The 20037-nt window shown below is 39.5% G+C and overlaps 3 protein-coding genes across 3 annotated transcripts in view; 1 reads left to right on the forward strand and 2 right to left on the reverse strand.

The window, feature by feature from the left end:
• Positions 1-1798: 1798 nt before the first annotated feature.
• si:ch211-1o7.2 (ankyrin repeat domain-containing protein 53) lies at positions 1799-5839 on the forward strand. The gene is made up of 7 exons (XM_034856258.1): positions 1799-1969; positions 2077-2134; positions 2415-2505; positions 3129-3328; positions 3707-3871; positions 3961-4081; positions 5186-5839. The coding sequence occupies exons 1-7, from the start codon at positions 1912-1914 to the stop codon at positions 5750-5752; spliced, it is 1260 nt and encodes a 419-aa protein (XP_034712149.1). The 5' UTR covers positions 1799-1911; the 3' UTR covers positions 5753-5839.
• Positions 5840-6619: 780 nt separating this feature from the next.
• On the reverse strand, positions 6620-12670 carry tex261 (testis expressed 261). Its single transcript, XM_034856259.1, has 6 exons — positions 12402-12670; positions 9699-9778; positions 9421-9574; positions 8796-8863; positions 8552-8654; positions 6620-7969 (listed from the first exon to the last, which is right to left on the reverse strand). The coding sequence occupies exons 1-6, from the start codon at positions 12469-12471 to the stop codon at positions 7854-7856; spliced, it is 591 nt and encodes a 196-aa protein (XP_034712150.1). The 5' UTR covers positions 12472-12670; the 3' UTR covers positions 6620-7853.
• Positions 12671-15241: 2571 nt separating this feature from the next.
• The window catches only part of shtn2 (shootin 2), a 7919-nt gene continuing 3123 nt past the window's right edge, over positions 15242-20037 (reverse strand). The window contains exons 7-15 of the mRNA XM_034857357.1: positions 18613-18793; positions 18367-18520; positions 17636-17759; positions 17359-17417; positions 16747-16844; positions 16580-16600; positions 16442-16495; positions 16197-16326; positions 15242-15474 (exon numbers count right to left, since the gene is read on the reverse strand). Of these exons, the coding sequence (XP_034713248.1) occupies positions 15317-15474; positions 16197-16326; positions 16442-16495; positions 16580-16600; positions 16747-16844; positions 17359-17417; positions 17636-17759; positions 18367-18520; positions 18613-18793 (979 nt within the window). The 3' untranslated portion in view covers positions 15242-15316. The remainder of the gene's footprint in view (positions 15475-16196; positions 16327-16441; positions 16496-16579; positions 16601-16746; positions 16845-17358; positions 17418-17635; positions 17760-18366; positions 18521-18612; positions 18794-20037) is intronic.

A 20037-nucleotide genomic window follows, 5' to 3' on the forward strand; every position in this document is an offset into this window, starting at 1 on the left:
ATTTAAAGTTTCATTTTAGAACAAAGGTGTGGCTAGATTTCTGTTCTCTAGGACCATCTCACAGACAATTGAGCAAATTTATAAAAAATAAACAAGGACACCAAAACATTAGACAGCCTTATGATCAATGATGAATCCCTTAAATTCCTACTAGTGTCATTTGCTAAAATGTCAATACTGTAAACCCAAGCCAAACTAAACTCAAACTATAGTATCTCTATAGTTTGCATTGACACACATTGTTCTCCACAGTGCACATGTGGCCCACACTCAGTTAAGTCAGGGCCTGGGTCAAGTGGTCAATAGCAGTGATCAGATGAGCCTGCAGCTCAAGGAGCTCATCGACCCCTCAGCCCCACAGAGACATGGAGAATATAACTGTTCCAATTCATATCGGCCTCTCGCGTGGCAGCAGGTCTGGGCTGCAGTGAAACATACAGAACTCTCTGTGGCCTCCACAGCATTGATCTGCTTTACTCAGGCCAAGTGCCAGGTGCCAATCCTATGCACTGTCAATACAAACACACCAGGTATGTATGAGGAAGGAGCTATGGACTCTACATGGGAAGGTGGAAGTATCCATTTCTGCCATACCTGCAGTCACTCTTCTACCCATATCTGTCACAAGCTATTACATTGACTCAACAGGTTATTGAATATGCTCTGGACTTTTATGTTTACTTGTATTCAAGAGATGGAAGTACATGCTGATGAAGGCTGTATCTACGAAACATGACTGTGGCTGCTGAATAAAAATGTTCACATGGCTGTCACTGCAGATTATAATCTTTTTGCCACATTTTCTTTTCGGATTTGAGCATCTGCAGCCCCACGTTTGCTTAGGTAATTCAAAAGTGAGGTTAAAAAAAGGAGAAAGTTTTTCAATTACATTTTTGAAAAGAGATAGAGAAGGAAAAAAGACAAAGTAGACACCAAATAGTATTGGAGGTGCTCTATCATGAGAGTAGAGAATTCAAAAATATGAATGTAATAGGCTACTTTCCTTACTATTCAAACATATCTGTCCAATATCTGAATTTCCATTGGCGTTTTTAGGTAGAAAATGGTAGGGCAATAACAAATGTTACTTTGTACAGATGTAAAACCAGAAAATTACCAAATTCCACAAAAATTACATACTGTACAATTTTAAATTCCCCACACAGTTTAACACATGTGACAATTCAACTGAACACATACCTTTAGCCCCCTCCTCAATTGCTGTTTTAGTTGGGTAGCGAAACCCAGTTTTACCACGTTGTGCTGCTTCTTTCATGTTTGGGTAATCTTCTCAGAAAGATGCTGGATATCCTGAAAGTCTGTTCTTGAACTACAAATAACCCCGAAGTTGACGCGGTAACGTTAGTTTAGCAGTTAGCGTCAGCCATTTCTTTCCTCTGGAGAACCATTCTACGTTCAATCTGATTTCGTCTACGGTGGTAGACACCAAACAACGTCCATGGGCACCAAGGGGTTTAATCTCAAGGTTTTTTTTTTTCTTCAAAAGACAGATTTTTTGGGGTGTGTTATAAAGGTAATCCCATATACTGCTAAATAAATGGGTTATTCCATGTCGTTTATGGTTTAATGTTTAAATGTTTCCAAGCACATGAAGTCAACAGTACTTGGCAAATAGAGCCAATCAAATTGCGGCTGGGCAAAAGGCGCTAAACTTTGCGCATGCGTGTTGTTGTTTAACCACATTCAAGGCTAAAACTGCTTTCAGCCACTGAACCTAAATTGTAGAATAATGACAATTAAAAAACAGCAACCGAGGATGCCATGCCTTAATCCAAAATTAAATTAATTTCTAAACTACTCAGTACCACTAACACGACACTTTTTACTACTGCCAGCAGGTGGCGCTTCCTTCGCCTCAAGGTATTTTATTGAGATACCATAAAAGAAGAAATGACCTCGCCTCAGATTATCAAATCAGATATATTGGTCTATATATACTGTAGAGAAGGTCAATCAGTACAGTATCTCACACTTTTACTTTTATAACTTCATTATTTTCTTGTGACTGAGTTGTCGTAAATCAAGGTTTGTTTCCTGGTTACCACGTTTCCACAGCAACCATGGAACCTGTCAACAAATCCGGAAAACGGAGACGTGGGAAATGTAAAAATAGGTAAATATTAAATAACGTCAAAAATATGTAAGTTTATAGGTTGTTTTTCTGCGCTTTAATATGAACCTGAATACATTAGTTAAGCTAGCTGCTTGAAGCGCTTTAGTTTGTTAAATAGGCAATTGTACACATTACATGACTCTATTGACTGGCTGGCCATGTTTCGTCAATTTCCAGTTTGGTGCAAGTTCAGTTAAATCTTTCTCGTGCCTTATGGTATTAATTGCCAAGCATTTACAACCCTAGTTCAATATATTTTGTATATGGTTTCATGTAGCAGGAAACTTGTCCACAAAGCTCCCCCAGACAGGATCGTGTTTCCAGCTGTTGTTGGGAGCCCAGAGAAGCTGGATGGCAGTGTGAGCAGACAGGTAGGCTCATTAACAGTATGGTATACTGTAGAAGGCTGTCCACTCCTGTGACATAAAGAGTATCGTACAGCGGCGATTGTAGTGTTAGAATTAAGTATGACAAATGCCACCACATAAATATTCACCAATAAAGTTTAAAAAACGAAGTTTGTATTAAATAGTTGAGTATACATTTCTCACTAAGGGAGAGAGTGTTGATATGATAATTGTGTTGTGTTATGTGTATTATTTTGTAGGGCAGAATGGGATTTTACTGTTGCGGGTGTAAGTAGTAAAATTTCAATCCAATAAAACGAAGGGTAAACCTTAACCTGTAAAGTAGCTCCTGCTTTCAAAGAAATGGTTGCTCTGTCAGTATTCCCTCTAAAATTGTATTTTATTAAAAGCACACACTTTCACAACATGGAAATAATCAAATACATTGCAAGTACCTTAAACAATAACTTGAACAGCACATTACTGAATGCACTTAGTTTCCACATGTGCAGCTTTGTTGCTTTAAATAGCAGGAAACACAGGTGTAAGAAGTAATGATGGCCCACACTTCAATTGAGTATCCCAGTAAGCCTTACCATTGAGAAGGCATACATACCACAATACATAACTTGTGTTTCCTCCTCCAGGGTCTGTCAGCTCTTCACATGGCCTGCCTTTATGGCCAGCTGGCTACTGTTCAGCTCCTGGTGGAGTCCGGGCAAGAGTGGATCAATGCCAGTGATCTCCATGGTCGCCGGCCTGTTCACATGGTCCTGTCCTCCCGGAGCTCACCCAACACCTCCTTCTGTCTCAAATACCTGCTGGAGCACGGGGCTGACGTCAACATGTAGATGCCTTATTTTGTGTATAATAACTTTGTGCAGGTTTTCTGTTTTGGCAGCTTTATTATCTAATATGGGTTTATTTATAAATTCTGTCAGCTGGATCCAGTGGCCCTCAGCTGTTGCATGCTTCTTCTATTACCAAAGTAAAGCATTTAAGAGAGAAGCTTAGAATCAAAAACACAGCAGAGTGCGAAAAGTTAAATTATGATTACAATGAGATGATGGTGAAAGTTTAAAGCTGCTGTTGCAAGGGATAATGAGTGTAATGATGATGATTATGATGACAAATGGTGGTGGTGGTGATGATAACAGCTACAATGATGATGCCACCCAAGATAATGATGATAAAGTTAGGAAGTTTTTGAAAATATTGTTTTCAGTACCACAGATTCAGGCACGAGTCCGCTGCACCTGGCTGCCTCTGAAGGCCTCTTGGACTGCACAGAGATCCTCTTGCAGGCTGGAGCAGATGTCTTGGCCCAGGACAACATGGGACACACGCCTCTGGATTTGGCCCGCATTTGGTGCCACAGGAAGGTGGCAAGGTAACAAGCTAAAAGAACAAGTCACACCAAAGTGACCAAGTCCCATCAATTGACTTATTTTTTAACAGACGTCTTGTGTTTCTGTATAGGTATCTGAAAAGCTACATGTGGCAGACGGATAAGAAAAAAGAAATGCAGGAGAGAAAGCTAGTTCTAACTTTCTACAGTGATCTTGTGGATATGGTCAAACTGAATAAGCTCAATAAAAAGGTTAGTCTGCAGGCGCCTGGGTAGCCCAGTTGGTAGAACAGGTGTCTATACATAGAGGTTTACTCCACAACACAGGGGGTGCAGGCTTGACTCTAACCTGCGGCCACTTGCTGAATGTCATTCCCCCTCTTTCCCCCCCTCAAAATCTAAGCTGTCAAATTGTATAGAGTTGGAAATCCAATCATTCAACATTTAGGGGCAATGCATAAATAGCCCCCGAACTGAGCCAGAAATAGAGAAACATTTGCATGTCAGAACACCGGTTTTTGAATTTAGATAGGGAAAACTCGAAGCTGACTGAAATGTTACTTACTTAACTATAAAAAAAATATTGATTTATGTGCAGGTTAAATTGTTCAGGTAGTATTAGGCCTCCTACACACTGCCTGCGTGGCGTCAGTGTTGCGTTTCTGTTGCGTGTCAGTTGCGCGACGGCTGCGTGGCGTTTTCTCTGTCTTTGCACACCAGAAACGTGTCTGTACACATGTATGTTTTCCATTGATACAATTAAATGGCGTGTTCTTTAACTAGGATATATACGGATTTGATAACTGCAAAAACATTGTCGGCAGTATCGACGGCAAAATAGGCTGCAGAATATTTTGTTCCATATTGACAGGTGCAATATTTGAAAAATGATAATTATTAATTTCTTTAAACTACATTTATATCTGCATTTAAGTCCAAACCTGGAGACTTACAAACATCAAAATGTCATTTATTAAATGTATTCGTGTCAAAATAACATATAAACATCTTTTCATATTCTATTTTGCCTGGAAACGCTTCCAACACGCTTGCGTCGCGTGAAAAATAGACGTCGGTCTTAGTTCTAGCGAGCCGCGCATGAGACGTGCGTGTCACGCAGGCAGTGTTCAAGCTCTAACCTGTTAACATGGGAGCCAAAATAAAAACGGGCACGCCACCCAGGCAGTGTGTAGGAGGCCTGAGAATCTTAAATAACGTAAATGTACCCAATAAGTTTAAAAAATACATTTTTTATATTTTATCAGTGCAAGGTCAACCAGTATTTATTGTTGCTCTAATGACATGTGCAGCATATTTCTAAGAAACTAATTACACTTTCTCCCGGTCTATTTTCAGACACTTATAGATGAGAAGATGGCAGAATGGGCAAACAAAAAAGGTTTTCCTCTACTGAAGGATTTCTCCCCCAGAGTCTGGGTGAGCCAGTACCACACCCAGTGCCTCCCATCAGATCAGAGCAGTTCTAAACCAAAACCTGCCAAGCACCCATTGAAGCACCAGACAGAAGGTCCTCTGGAGGACAAGATCACCTCCAGTGAGCAGCTTCCAGCCTCATCCTCCAGACCCTGGAGCATCTTCCTGGGCCTACAGCCAGAGAAACCCCTCAGAGAGCCGGACCTCCGAGGCAGTGTCATGGTGTGGAGGGACAGCAGCAGCAGGCAGCCTCAGTACACCACCAAATGGGACAGCACACGTCGCCCCACCCCTGACGTGCCTCTGGATATCCTCGAGAGGGTGTTGTTTCCCAGAGCATTCCCTTCCAGGATCGCCTCCCCACGGTACTTTAAGCCACAGGACATTGTGGAGGTCCAGCACAGAGGATACCCCCAGGGGCGGAGCACCTCCCCCTGGACAGAGGTGGCCATGCACCTGGCTGAGGTTCTGGAGCCTGGACACTACTGACCATCGCACTCTGCACTGGAAGAGCTCCCACAAGACCGAAATTTAGTGGCTGTGTTTAAGAAATGTATTAAAACTCATCTGGTATTGCAATATTTCATTTTATTTTAAATCCAAACTTGATGGTACAATTAGATATAACATGTCTTTATAGTTTTTGTATGAAATGATGTAGAAATTAACATGTAAGACTTATTAATTAGATTAATAATTATATTAAAGCATTCTATTTAGGAAAATATGTATTGTAAAGACACATGACATTGTATCCTGTCATGAGTATTAACGGTCATAACAGCAGACCAACCGAATATCCTGCCACCCCACGACTACAGCTCAAAGTGACAAAATTAAAAATGCCACACACTCCAGACGCTGCGCCTCCAATAGGGGGGTGAGCGAAAGGTGAGAAAATCTCCGTGAACTGGGTCACCTGTCTCAGATGTATCCCTGCACTCTCACTGCTCCCCCCCCAGGGAACTGACTCGGCGTCCAGGAGAGGTGAGCTGTCAACAGCATGTGTGTTAACTGGGAGCTGTTGCTTGTCGGCCAAAGGTGTGTGTGTGTGTTGCGGCTTTCTCTTTTTCCTTTACTGAACATCTCAGTGGAGTTCAAAGTGCACACTAGCCACAACCTGGTGCACCCACTATGACTGAACCACATGGGACTTGGATAACATAATGCCATCCATCTCTCTCGCTCTCTCTCTCTCTCTGGAACTGAGGGTGTGACAGTTGGAAAATCAATTATACTTCTAATAAAATGTAACATTGAATTGATGCCTTAACCTGATTTAATTTGAAATGGCAAGGACATCTCTCCATTGTGTCATTGACGCCAACCTGAGAAAAGAAGCATTTAGTCCGCAAGTTATTCTAACAAAATCTTTTATTATGCATTTGTGTGTACACCAGCCTACAATGAATCACACTCCGTAATTGTTAAAAAGAATTTCAGCTTCTTTTATAGTACTTTGATCAAACCACAGCTTTTGTCCCAGACACACTTAAGCTTAGTCGTTGCGCAGGCTCAATCTTCATGTGTTTTCATTAGTTGTCTTATGTCGGGTTAACTAAAAGATCAATGTACAAAAATCAGTTTATTACTGTGATTTTTTTTTTTTTTTTTAAATAGTCCAAAAAAGACACGCAGGTTGCAGACTACAGCACTGGTGATTAATGACACTGTAGATGCAAACAAGGCCACATGTAAATGATCTAGACTGGGAGATATCAATTGTTGTTCACTTGAATTTAACGGTATTTCAATTATAAAAGTAATCCTTTCTTCTAACCCATTTTCATCGACGTGATGTAACCGGGCAGAGTATTCATATCATATCTTGTTTCCTTACACCATAACTTAAGACTGCATTATCTCTTTTGAAAGAAAAACTTAATAAGCACTCTTGTGGTATTTTTCCTGTTTTCCTGCAGCTGGTTTGTCACTTTAGCACGTTTTATCCTTTCAAGGATGATTTCCGATCAACATCCAAGCTTTAACATCAGGAATACCTACAAAGTACCTTTACGCTGTTTCAGATATCTCCAGCCTTCTTCATCTCAGGAGAAATACAGTTTTCAATATTTTTATCATGTATTGCCTCCTAACCTGTCTTCAATGCTTCTTTGTTCATTGAATCAGATAAAATTGTGAGACTTTCAACACTCAAATGACAGCAGATCTAATCTCAAGATGAAAAATTTAAATTTTGATCTTTCTGCTAAAGTCAAAATATACAGGTGTTTTGTGGTTGTTAATTTCAGACCCCGCACATACATATGGAGGAGTCCATTATGACAATAAGAAAGCATTGCGCTATGGACAAGATCCCCACAATGAGGTCTCTAGTACGTTGGCAGTCAGTACAGACAGAAGGAAAAATATAAGAGACGAATACGGCCTGTGTAAACCCGTAGGCTCATCCAGCAGGAAGCTCTGTTCTGTTCATTGGTCCGTCCTCTTAGTGTGCTCTCCCACCTTGGTTCACTGTTTCATTTTAGTCCCATCCAGAAACAAATTTCCAAAGTTTTTTTCCTGCTTACCCTTTTTCTTCAACACATACACTCTCACACACACCCCCTGACCCCCGAGTTTGAGCTCCTCAGTACATTTTCTGTCGGCTAGGCAGCACTGCCTCCTTGAGGAAAGAGAACACGAGGAGGATCCCAGACCTCTTCCCCCTCTTGCCTTTGGTGAAGTAATTAGACACCACATCATCTAAAAGAGAAGAAGGGCACCTGTTATACTGTTGTTGTTTTTATACTAAAGAAATGTACAGACACCTGGAAGGTCACAAGTGTATCCAAAAAAAAGTATCCAAATAAGGAAAGGCTGGCAGTAATGTGATATATATAAAGATAAAATAAATTATACTGATTCCCACAGCGACACTGAAAAAAAAGAAGCAATATGCCCAATGCGGGGCTTGAACCCTCAACCACGGAACAAAGAGTCTCATGAAAAAAGAGGAATGTGCAGGATGTGGGGCTCAAACCCACAACCCTGAGATAACGAGTTTCAGATAGCCGGGCTAATATTGAATTAGAGGCTAGTATGAGTCCATGGACTAAACTTGACATGTTCATTTAAAAGATGGACATGGCTTTTCCTAAATTATAATGTACTTTTGACATTATCAAATAGGCTTTGAAGATGGGTTTTAATAAGCATAAGAGATCTCCTTGATTCCTCAAAGAACTTGTCAATATACAGATAATCTAATAAAAACACACTGAACCCTCAACTGCTCCCAATGCACCAATCAATAACAGCATAGCTGAAGAGACAAAATAAGCTTACCTCCTTGTTGCATGGTGGACGGAAGCACATTCTCCCCCGCCGAAAGTGACACAAAGAAGGCGAAGGGGATCACCCACAGGCAGATGGTGAAGTATGCCAGCACCTTGGAGCCAAATGGAAGATTATAAAATAAGTATAGGAGAAATTATAATGGCAGAAAATCTTTCCTCAATTCTTAAAAAAAAAAAAAGGAAGCACTTTATCAAAGACAGTACATTGTTTCATAAATCTGAGATGAAGTTACCTCTGAGAATGGATAATACTCTTGTGCAAAGTACTGGAAGGCCATATAATGGTTTACCACCACCAACACTGTAGAGTGAAGACAAAGCAAAAGAAACAATGACGTAAAACAGGACAAGAAAAAGGAAGACATAGATGTACCAACCCCCTTCTCACTCCGAACTTGTCATCCATGATCTTTTCCTTAACCAAACTGCATCAAAAGTGACGTCAAAAGTCCCGACGAAGCGTGTTTAGGTAGAGCGCATTTAGATAAAAAGCAAACTCTTAGCGTCTATAACAACGCCAAAGGCTCCTGACCAAGAGTCCGTATTTTACTCAGCGGGAGTGAGAATGTGTTGGATATACATGTCTCTAACAAACATTGTGTCTTTAGCCTCTTTCTGACCAAGGATCAGGAATAGGAACAGTCCACTTCTAAACAGTTCTACTAACTACTCCCTACTAACTAACTAGACTTATCCTTGAAGTAGGAGCTGAAAGAGTTACAGGAACTGTATAAGGAACTTAATAATCCCCAAATCGGTCCAGTCGGAGAACGAAAAAATAAATAAAAAAAGAGTTCTGGGAATGTTTTGTTCTAGGAACTGAAATAATCCATCGGGTCAGAAAGCAGCTATACTTACCACAGGAGAGAATAAAGTTTGGGGAGCTCAGCAGTATGTAGGGGAAAGTCTGCAGGAGACCGAAGTACACCAGGTTGGTGAAGAGGCCGACTCCCACCATCAACACTGGGAAGCCTTCAAAAAGATAGAGACCTGCCAGCATACCTGTCGAGAACTGGACACATTCACACAGTCAGTGAAACAGAACACAGGTGTTGTTAACTACATAGATTACTACAGTATGTTTTTAAAAGAAAATGCATGAAGAAGATGACATCACTCTATAGTTGCTCACTCACCATTATCATGTATTTTATTATTCGACTGGTGGCTACTGTGTATTCTTCTATTAGTTCCGCCAAGTAGTAGAGGCCAGCAGCTGGGTGAAGATAAAGATAAGGTGATGTAGGACTGCAACTAACGATTCTTTTTATTATCAACTAATTTCTTATTTTTCTAGATTAATCGATTCATTGTTTGGTCTAAAAATGTCAGAAAAATGTGAAAAAGTCCATCCCGGTTTCTCAAAGTCCAAGGTGATGTGTTTCAAACATCAGTGCTGGAAATCAATAAAAAAAACAGGTTAAAACTACCAATGAAAATGTACAGACACTGGTCTACGATAAAAGGGGACATATTCGTTTCAATAGTGTGGCAGAGAAAATTTCAGAATTTGCTTAACATTGCTTCGTTATGATTATTACCAGGATAGTGTTCTCTACACGCCAGTCAACAGAAATGCTTGGTATGGTTTTGTTTTTTTTGGTTATGATACAATACCTGAGTTTTGGTATCACTACCAAACTGACACTTGACAAACGATCGTCCAGTATCTTTCCTCGAGTAATATTAACACACGTTTCCACAAATCTATTGGTAGTTCTCAAAAGCGTCTAAATGTTAAATGTTACCGATTTGTAATTAAAAGACTTTAAATAAAAATCTGTATCAAAGACTAACTGAATAAAGAAGAGTGTACATCTGACCTGAGATTCAAGGCCAACTTTTTTTTAATACCTTCTCTAGTGAACATCCAAGGCAAAGCAAGAAAGACAAATAATATCAGTTCACTCAAGTGAGTTCATAAAAGCACAACATGACCCACGCTTACTGAGCCCATGTTAAATGAAGGCCAAACACGGCAAAAATGACTGTATAAGAGTCCGAGAGCTTCATCACTCGATGGCAATCTGAACTTTCCAAAAGATATCAGGTTAAAAGAAAAGCGCAAAATATAGCGACAGCCAATTGCCTTGCTTTTTTGAAGTCCACATTTATCTTTCAGACACTCGCAATAGACTTTGTTCATCCTCCCAGCATTGAAGAACTCACCATAATAAATAGAATATGAACAAGACATTTTCTAAACCATCACTGCTTGCTGGATTTACCAGAGTAAAAGACAGATAAGATAATGTCTAAATGAAATATGGTACAGAATAACACGGGTGTAGCACTAAATTCAGGGCCCTGTGGAAAGGCATTTTCTATGGGCCCCTCACGGCGTCGACATCTATTCATTCTAGCATCTTTTTGGGCACCCCTGCATAATCCGACACCCCTGCATAATATAATAGTTAGGATTCAAATGAAGCAATATGGAATAAGAAAAAGTAAACAAACTCTGTATCTGATGAAGCATGAGACGCCTATACTATCCTTAATTGTATTATCTGTTAGTTGATAAGAAGATACTAATTTAAGAGAGTAGGGGTGAAGGCATGCACTCACGGGTTACACATGCTCTTTTCTGTAGTTTTGGTTACAGTATCACACTGTGACCTGCTGCCTGTTGTTACAAAGCAGCTTATGAGTGGCAACAAAGTGTCATTGGTAATGAATCACGTCTGTACCACTTTCTAATAAGGCCTTATTTACAAATGGATTATAAATGTATCTGATGTCTTTATTAATAAATCATTTTCAAATACTCCACATATCAGGTAAAGGCCATTCATTTGTTGACAAGATGTGAGAAATCTTTTTGGCGTTTGTTGATGCTTTCTATTCCGTAATTATGTAGTAATGATTTCACTGAATAAAGGCTCAAGAGTATCTCACTTTTTTCAAAAGCTAAATATGCCATTAAAGTTCATGCCGGAGCAGAAAAGCCTGGCAAAATCAGAAGTTGTTTTTTATTAATTCATTTCAACTGAACAATATAGCATAGTAAGTCTGTTGATTGATAAATAAAGGCTACTTTAAAGTGGTACCATCATTAAATCTAATGTGATTCGTGGAAACATGGAAATCCCTTTCCTAATCCAGCCTTTTGTAATGCAGAGCAAACAGCAACAGAAAACGAGCTGCCAGATACGAGGGCGTGTGACACTATACTAACAGACAGTCAGCAGCCACATCTGACAGGTGCAGTTATTACGTGGCAAGGTAAATAACTGGCAACGTGGACAGAGACACACAAGCTATTCACTTCACGCTTCATATACAAGTTTTGGAACAAACTCAATATCTTGTTGGCACTGCATATGACAGGCGCGTGGACTGTATGTCAGGTATCCAGCTTGTCAACTAGCTAACCTGCTAGATGTAATGTAAACAAACGATGCTAATGCTAGTTAGAGTTGATGCAATACCGACTAGCATATTAGCTTTTCCTTTCCCCTAAAGACTGCTGCTGGATGCTGCTTCATCTTACTCATTACCGCATGCCAGACTCTTACGTCATATGCTGTGGAATCAACTGATTGACTAGCTAGTTTGAATCGATAAACGCGAGAGGGCTGACGAGAGAAACGCAAAATGCTAGCTAACTATTAGCAAACATTAACTTACATCCAGTAGAAGTGCTTCCGCATGTCCCAAAATAATTATACCATATTACATAGACCATAATACATTACTGTACTTTTACTTAATGTTTTGCATTCTAAAAACACGTGCCGTTAGCATTTTTGGTGCAACTTCTCCTGCTGTCTTGGTTCGCTAGCATTAGCAAGCGAATATTAGCCACCACTTGCACGGATTTCTCAGCATGCACTTACCTATTGCTAGAGTGACGAAGGATATCTGGATGACTAACGACAGCCAGCTGAGTAAATAAATAAACCACATCTCTCTGCATATGAAAAAACACACAACTGTATGAAAATAACACAGAAAACAAGCTAGCTGACTGCTAACTAGCGCTGGAGCACTGGTCAAAGTTCCTGCCCCAGTGTGTTTTCAGTACAGGCCGAGGACAGAGAGAAGAAGGGCCCTGTCTGAAGGAGGGACACGTTTGTTTTGGTTGTAGCGCCATCTGTGGTTGGAGAAGACGTGCAGTAGTCTGACAGCCAACTCAAATGCTTTGGTTCCTAAGAAATAAAAAGTAAATGGCTGTATTTGTCCGGAGCAATAGCTAAGCAACAAACAATTTGTTCTTCAAATTTGCCAAAACCAAAATGCATTGTCCACATGTTTTGTTGACGGGAGGGTTGCACTGCAACCCTATGATTGGTGGATGAAGTGGGTGCTCCTGACTCACAGCCTTCCCCAAAAATAAGATGCAAATAAAATGCACTGTTTTGAGTGTTTGAGTATGGAAGCCCAGAAAACCAAACACTAAAACAAACTTTAATTAAAGTTTGAATTACTCAATCCAAATATGGTAAACTAAAAACAGAACCATGCATATTAAGTCAATTCTTGACAGATGGGAAAAAAGTTTCGCCAACTATTTTGATAATCGTTTTCATCATTAATTTTGATGCAAAATGCAATGTTTTCAGTCTTTTAATTATGGAGATTTCTCGCTTTCCTGTTTCATAAATTAAACTGACTATCTTTGGGTTTTGGACTGACAAAACAAGAAATTTACAGACATCTCATTAGACTTTAAGAAACTGGGAGACTTTTTTTCTTCAATTTCGGATGTTTTATAGACCAAACAATTGTCAGCAGATTATTAAGCCTAACAATGAACAGTATTAGGCAAGTTACTTCCAAAATGTATTATATTATAGATTACTTGTTACTGTCATTTTTGAGTTATTAGTTATATTACAATCTTACTGTCTCTAAATTGTAATTTGATACACTACTTTTGCACTTTTGCACTTTTGTTACTTTCACCAAAATAACCCAGGACGTTTGACCTGGCAGCTAGCGTGTGAATTTCACCACCGGATCAATAAAGTCTCCTCTTTATTCACTTACATCATAGATTATTCATAATATTTTGTAAAATGTATATAAATATGCAAAGTAAAGCTATACAAATAGATAATTAAAACGCACATTAGGCAAGTAAGAGAAAATTAAAATACTCAATTAAAACTACCTTACAGTTGTATTGAAGTACAGCATTGTTGTAAAATGTTTGTAAAACACTTTAATAAGAAATTCATGTGGTTTATTTAAAAATAATGTTGTCTAAAAGAAATGGTCAATTATAGTGTGATTAAAAAACACTATTCACATTGTTTACAGGATTTGATTCACAGCTGATATGTAAAAAGGTACATGACCTTATTCAACAGCTTTTTTGAAATCATAGTTTTACTGCGAACCATCACAGGAAGTGCTTTTATTTTGGAGCAACCTATACAGAAGTCTTCTGTTGTGTACTCTTGGCAATGCAAAAGTTCACTCACTATAACTATTCTCTTGTGAACACATCCTTTATCTGTCAGTATAGTCAAATATAGATCATTTTCAGGAACTTCTCTTACTTTTATCACCTGTATAGCTCCATCTCCTGCTCTCTCTCTCTCATACACACACACACACACACACACACAAACACACACACACAATGCATTGATTCAGTAACATTGAGGGGGCAGAATACATTAAAGCTAACACCTTTTTTGAGACTGAGGAGCAAAACAATATAAAATGTATGCTGGAGAGTGAAAAGACCGCACCTCTAGTAAAAAGAGCTAAATAAAATAAATATATAATGTGAAACAGTGTGAAGACACTAAAATGGTGTCAGAGTCAAAGGTGAGAGTAACTTCATCTTTTCAGATGCTTTTAACAAAGGAAGACAGTGTGATATGAAGGCGTAGTGTATTCCTTTATGCATGCATTCACCCACATAGATAGACTATCTGTGTGGAGGTGAGAAAACAAAAGGCGACCTTCTGCATTTAAAGATACTTTCAGGAGGAAGCACCCAGATCACCTGAGGCTCTTATCTCAGCAACACCTCTGGGCGCTGGGTGTGAGAGCTTTAATGTGCCGAAATAAATGGCAGCATCCATCCTTCTGCTGGATCAAACCTTAAAAGACAGACACCTCAGGAGAGAAGTGGGTAATGGTATAAATATAATAAAGAGGTTTTTATGGCCCAGGCTACTTTATATCCATTCTCTGTAGCAAAACAATCCTGTAACTTGCACTTAGATCAGTTGAAACCCAGTAACCCAAAAAGAATGATGTTGGGAATTAAACACGCCTGAATGAATTTAATTTCCTTTGACATGCAACTAGTACTGCCTATTTGAAGCAGATCTGGGTTAACAGGCATTTGAAAAAATGTTTTTCCTACATCACCAAATGTGTAAGACTTGTTTTACATTACATGTTATTTACTTACAATTGCTATATAAATCAGAGGCTGCACAGGAACACATTGTTTGATGTATCAAAGTGGAATTAAACCCAAGTCTCCCACACCAAAGGCATGCATCATCCACTGTCCCCACTGATCTTATTTGATCCAGAGGTACTTACAAGTCTTTATTTTAACTTTTCAGTAGGGACCAAGATCAAAATTTACATTTCTTTGTAAATGATCACAAAATTGATATTGATTTAATACATATGAAAATTTAGAATTGGATCCTTTGAAGTTAAAAAAATAAAACAGTAAGGAAGTCACTTTATGACTTTATTTTTGTTGCAGGTGCAGCTTACTCAACAAACTCATCATCGTGTAAAACGGCAATGATAATAAGACTTCCTGTAACTGCTCTCAGTTTTCTTGGCTGTTGATCAGTGCCGATGCTCTGATGCGAGAGTCTCTCATCTCTCTATTCTGTTTCAGCCTCCGGAGGACAGGGGCGCTGCCGCTCTCGCATGCCCAGGGAACATCTCCTGCTGCTGGGACACACTGTGAACCTGGCTGAGGGTCTGAACAAAAGATAACCTCAGGTTAAGCACAAGTACAGACAATGAGAACTGAACGATGCAGCTGACCACAGTGATATGACAAAGCACTTTGTTCTGAATAGATATAGCAGAGGCAAAAATACTCATTACGTGCAGCTCAGATGTTGAGCCTGGGAGTGATCGGATGGTTGCTCTTCACTCCTTATCTTTCCCTTTTAAGATATTAGTGTACTTGCATGACTTTTAAAAAGCCAGATGTCAGTGCATCACTGTAGCGTAATACTATATATAAATAGCATCAGTAAATATGAATGCAATTTTAAAAAAAGCATAACGTCATTAAAAATATAAAACAGTAAAAATAAAATACAGGGTCTGACAGACTGTTAGGACCTGGTCATATTTGTATCAGTACATTTTCGGAGTGAAGGCCTGGAGTTTGGCCTTGACCAACTGTGACTTTGCTCGTTTGAAAGCCATGTTGTCTCTCTCTCATGGGTGGGCCAAATTCTCTGGGCGGGCAAAGCAGAGAAATGGAAGGTAACGTTGCCCCTTACGACCTCATAAGGAGCAAGATTCCAGATTGCCCCATCTGAGCTTTAATTTTCTCAAAAGGCATAGCAGGATATCCAGGACTCAGTTTACACCCATTGCCATTTCTAGCCATTGTGGGACCATAGACAGGCTGAGGGAACTCATATTAATGTTAAAAAACCTCATCAAGGAGTGGGAGGACAGCGTACCCTGTGTTTGGTCCCTGTTCTCCCCCATGGCTCTCCTCCTCCTCTGGAGCACCTGCAGGAGCTCTGCTTCCCCAACATTTCGGCCCCGTCTGGAAGGCACTCTGCGGACGTTCTGTCGCTTCATGTTGTCCTGGTGTGTAGAATGGTCAAAGGTGTTTTAAAACACAGTGGCTCAAGTTGCCATTTATCACTCAAGGTTCAGGCCAAGTTTTTTGCCTTCACAACACCAATGTGAGTCTAATTACCAGCATTCCTTTCAACTCCACGATAGCTGACTTTCTGTTCTCACTCCTTTGGTCCTGTAAGAAGATTTAAATGTTTTGGAACTGTCACCACTGTTTTATAAAAAATAAAAACAAAAAGGAACTATGAGCTTTACTGACCTTCCATGAGCTGTCATCCTCCTGTGACCAGAAAAGTCTGATGTTAATTATCAGTTTATTATTGATTACTTTGAATTGGTCATTTAAATGCCTAAAACGTGAACACACATTACATTCAGTGGTAGAAAAACAAATGCAAAACGTATTTGAGAATACAATTTTCCCACCTGTATTCTCTTGAAAGGCCTCAGGACGATGCCTCTTTTTATTCTCTCCATCATTTCATCCACTGCCTTTGCCTTCAGGTCCAACAAGGGTGCTGCTTCTTAAAGAATAGAGATGGTTAACATAGTTAAACCTTTAGGACTGACAGCTCATTGTTGTGGTGTTCGTAGGGTATGTACTGCATCTAATAAGTATTCAAATTAAAGAAAGACTTGGTCTTTAGTATATCAATTACTCACCCCGTGTTACTTTCAATTCTAGAAGCAAAATTACTTTTTCTCAAATGCCTCCATGGTGAACAAAGATGAGAAAAAAGGAGGAAAAGGTTTTGCGGTAAGTTAGAGAGGGCTGCACCTATTACTTCAATTCATAATGAATTTTCTCAGTTTTCATTCTTTGTTTACCGTGGAAGCATGCAAGAAAAACTAATGATTTCTTCTAGAATCCAAGCTAACATGGGGAAATTAATTCATATACAAATGATCATTTTTAAGTAGAATATTAAGTTTTGTGTTTAAGAAAACCAGGAAGAAAATATCATAAAAAATCCAACATTATTTTAGATTTATCCTGAATTTTATGTGACGTTGTTGCAGGGATGTTGCGAGACTCACTGTCTGATTCAGCTTTACTTGCGCTTTCTTTTCTCCTGCATCGCAGAAAATCAAGGGAACTTGGCACAGAAAGAAAGGGAGAGAGAGAGAGAGAGGGAGAGAAAGAGATTACTAGGGTCAGATTGTCATACGTGGGGAACTGGTGTTTTATCATTTATAACTTCTAAAACGTGCAGTCACTAGGATGTAAAAAGCCTCTGAAACAGTATTCAAACAGTCATGTGAAACTAAGATTGTCCAGTGCAACTCCCCATTGCCGGGCTTTAATGAAACATACTTGGGGACAGCAGGGGGAGGTGGAAGAGGGGGGGGAGGCGGCGGTGGAGGTGCAGCAGGAGCGGCTTTCTCCTCTGATTTGTCTTTTTCATCCTCCCGGCTCAGTGCATCCCTTAACTGTTTCACTACAAAGGAAGATATCAAAACATTTCAATCAGCATCCGTTTAAGAACATTTAAAATGAAACACCAGGTCATTCAGAGATAAAGACACAAGCTGTCTGTTTAGACCTGAGACAAAGGAAAGTACAGTATTAATACAAGATGAATCAGCATGGAAGCATTTAAATACACAGCTTGTAGAAACTAGTGCCTGCGTAGTCATTCATAGATTACAATAAGGATGTTTTGAAGCATAGATATGCTCACGTTGTTATTGTTACTGTATCATAAAATTCCTTTTCCTTTAACTACATAAATACTATACATATCCACACTCCTTATCTTTCTTTTATTTAGATTCATTCTCTAATATTTATATACTTCTTGCAACTGTAACAACAAATTTCCCTTCGGGGATCAATAAAGTATTTCTGATTCTGATTCTCTTGTGATGAGGGGTCTGTGAGGAGTCAGGATATCCAGATCTGTGCAGCGTGATGGAGCTAAGGTGGGGTAGGCGAGCGTCAGCCACTACTTATTATTTATGCCTCCAATTAAGCTTTAATATCATTCAGCCATTGCATTTCACCCATTACGTCTGTTAGTTAAAAATTTCCCCACTAATAGCTACCTTCCTCCTGGAGCTCTGTGACAGTGCCGTTAGCTTCAGACAGCAGATTCTCCGAGGCCTTCCTCTCCTCCTCGCTCTTCTCCAGCTGTTCTCTCAGGTTTTGCAGCTCAGAGAGGCCGCCGCTCTCGTCCACGGTGCTCGGACACGGGTTCAACTGAACTCAGAGATGAAAGAAAAAGGGGACATGATAAAGCGTAAAAACAGACAAACTTTGCTCTAATCGCATGACTCTCTCTCACACCCCACCTGATTCTGGTAATAGCGTTGTATGTTACACAGGGCCGTGCTGATGTTGGAAATTTGCTCCAGCGCCTGCTGCAGCTGCAGGCCGGTCTCTGAGCTCCGTGTCAGTATCACGCTCTCAATGTGGGCCGCATTCTGCTGCACCAATATCTGACAAGACAAACCAAAATTCACCTTTTGGCATCTTCAACACATCTTTATGATTATCTGCTTCTATGAAAATGGAGAAAAAAAAGAAATCCATTATTGACAATGAGCCACAATTAGAGCAAGGATAAAGTGAGATCTGAATGGCTGGTTGTTAATTTTCTCCCCCAGGAGGTTGTCACGATTCAGAGTGTTTTCAAACTGGTGATTGACTGAACAATGAATTAGAATTACTCATCGGCTTCATTGAAGAACAGTAACAATGCAAACGGGACGATTTAGCTGTGAGACAAAGAATAATCTTTCCCACATTATGATAAGTGGCTTGTAAGAAGAAAAAAAGAAAAATGTCAAGCTTTGCCTTGATTCACAGAGAAAATTGGATCCTTTCTTCTACGGTGTGACAAATAAATAAGCCAGCTACAGCAGATAATTGTGGTTTAGAGCTAATAAATAATCAGAGTGCTATAAACATACATTTTTGTTCTTTTGCTTGTGTGGAGTTTAATATTGTATATATACAGAAAAATGTGGGTATTGATCACTTAGATCAGATAAAGTTATTAATCCACAAAGAGAAACTAGTTTGGTCTCCCATGCACATCGAGTCCCAGCAGACAACATAAGAAAGACATTCTGCCACAATGTAACACAAGGTAGTTAATACCACTCAAGTCATGAAAGGCAGACCAAAAGCAATGCGCTGGAAAACGTGACCAATAAAAGAGTTTTTAAGAAAGTGTTTTTATATTGGATTAATTGTTTAATCGCCAGAAACTGGCCCATTTAAAATATATAGATTTCCCATAAATATCAGAATCAGCATTGAAACCTTTCACGTGTCATCTAATCGTAATTGTGTCTTTAGCAGAATACAAACAAACATGATCTCAGTTCTGATCACATTGGGTTTATCGTTGTGTGGACACTTTATGAGAGCAGATCAGAGAACAGGAAGTGTGAGAAAAAGTGGTTTTCATTTCTGTGTTTGTACTGGTCGCACAACCTGAAGCAGAACAATTTTCACACAGTAATTAGCACAATTATTTCATACATACAAACACACAGACACAAACACACAAAGAAAGACAAAGACACACACACACACACACACACAAAAAACTCCAAATTGTTTCCTGTTTGGAGGCCGTCATTATACCACCATGCATCACAGAGAAGAGGTGTGAATGGTTGGTGTTGTCAAAACACATGAAAACAGACAAATAGTAGTGCATACAAGAGGCATTCAGCGCAGGGGGGGTCTTTTACCATGAATTGAGA

The sequence above is a fragment of the Etheostoma cragini genome, chromosome 19 (genome assembly GCF_013103735.1).
Source record: "Etheostoma cragini isolate CJK2018 chromosome 19, CSU_Ecrag_1.0, whole genome shotgun sequence".
NCBI classification, from domain to species: Eukaryota; Metazoa; Chordata; class Actinopteri; order Perciformes; family Percidae; genus Etheostoma; species Etheostoma cragini.

Bases quoted from the DNA above. Each gene is read 5' to 3' on its own strand.
- si:ch211-1o7.2 (XM_034856258.1), top strand. From the start codon at position 1,912: ATGACCTCGCCTCAGATTATCAAATCAGATATATTGGTCTATATATAC. The intron at 1,970-2,076 runs GTCAATCAGTAC...ACGTTTCCACAG, and splicing joins CTATATATACTGTAGAGAAG to CAACCATGGAACCTGTCAAC. The intron at 2,135-2,414 runs GTAAATATTAAA...TTCATGTAGCAG, and splicing joins CGTGGGAAATGTAAAAATAG to GAAACTTGTCCACAAAGCTC.
- tex261 (XM_034856259.1), bottom strand. From the start codon at position 12,471: ATGTGGTTTATTTATTTACTCAGCTGGCTGTCGTTAGTCATCCAGATA. The intron at 8,864-9,420 runs GTAAGTATAGCT...TTCACTCTACAG, and splicing joins AAACTTTATTCTCTCCTGTG to TGTTGGTGGTGGTAAACCAT. The intron at 7,970-8,551 runs GTAAGCTTATTT...CTTCTCTTTTAG, and splicing joins GTCCACCATGCAACAAGGAG to ATGATGTGGTGTCTAATTAC.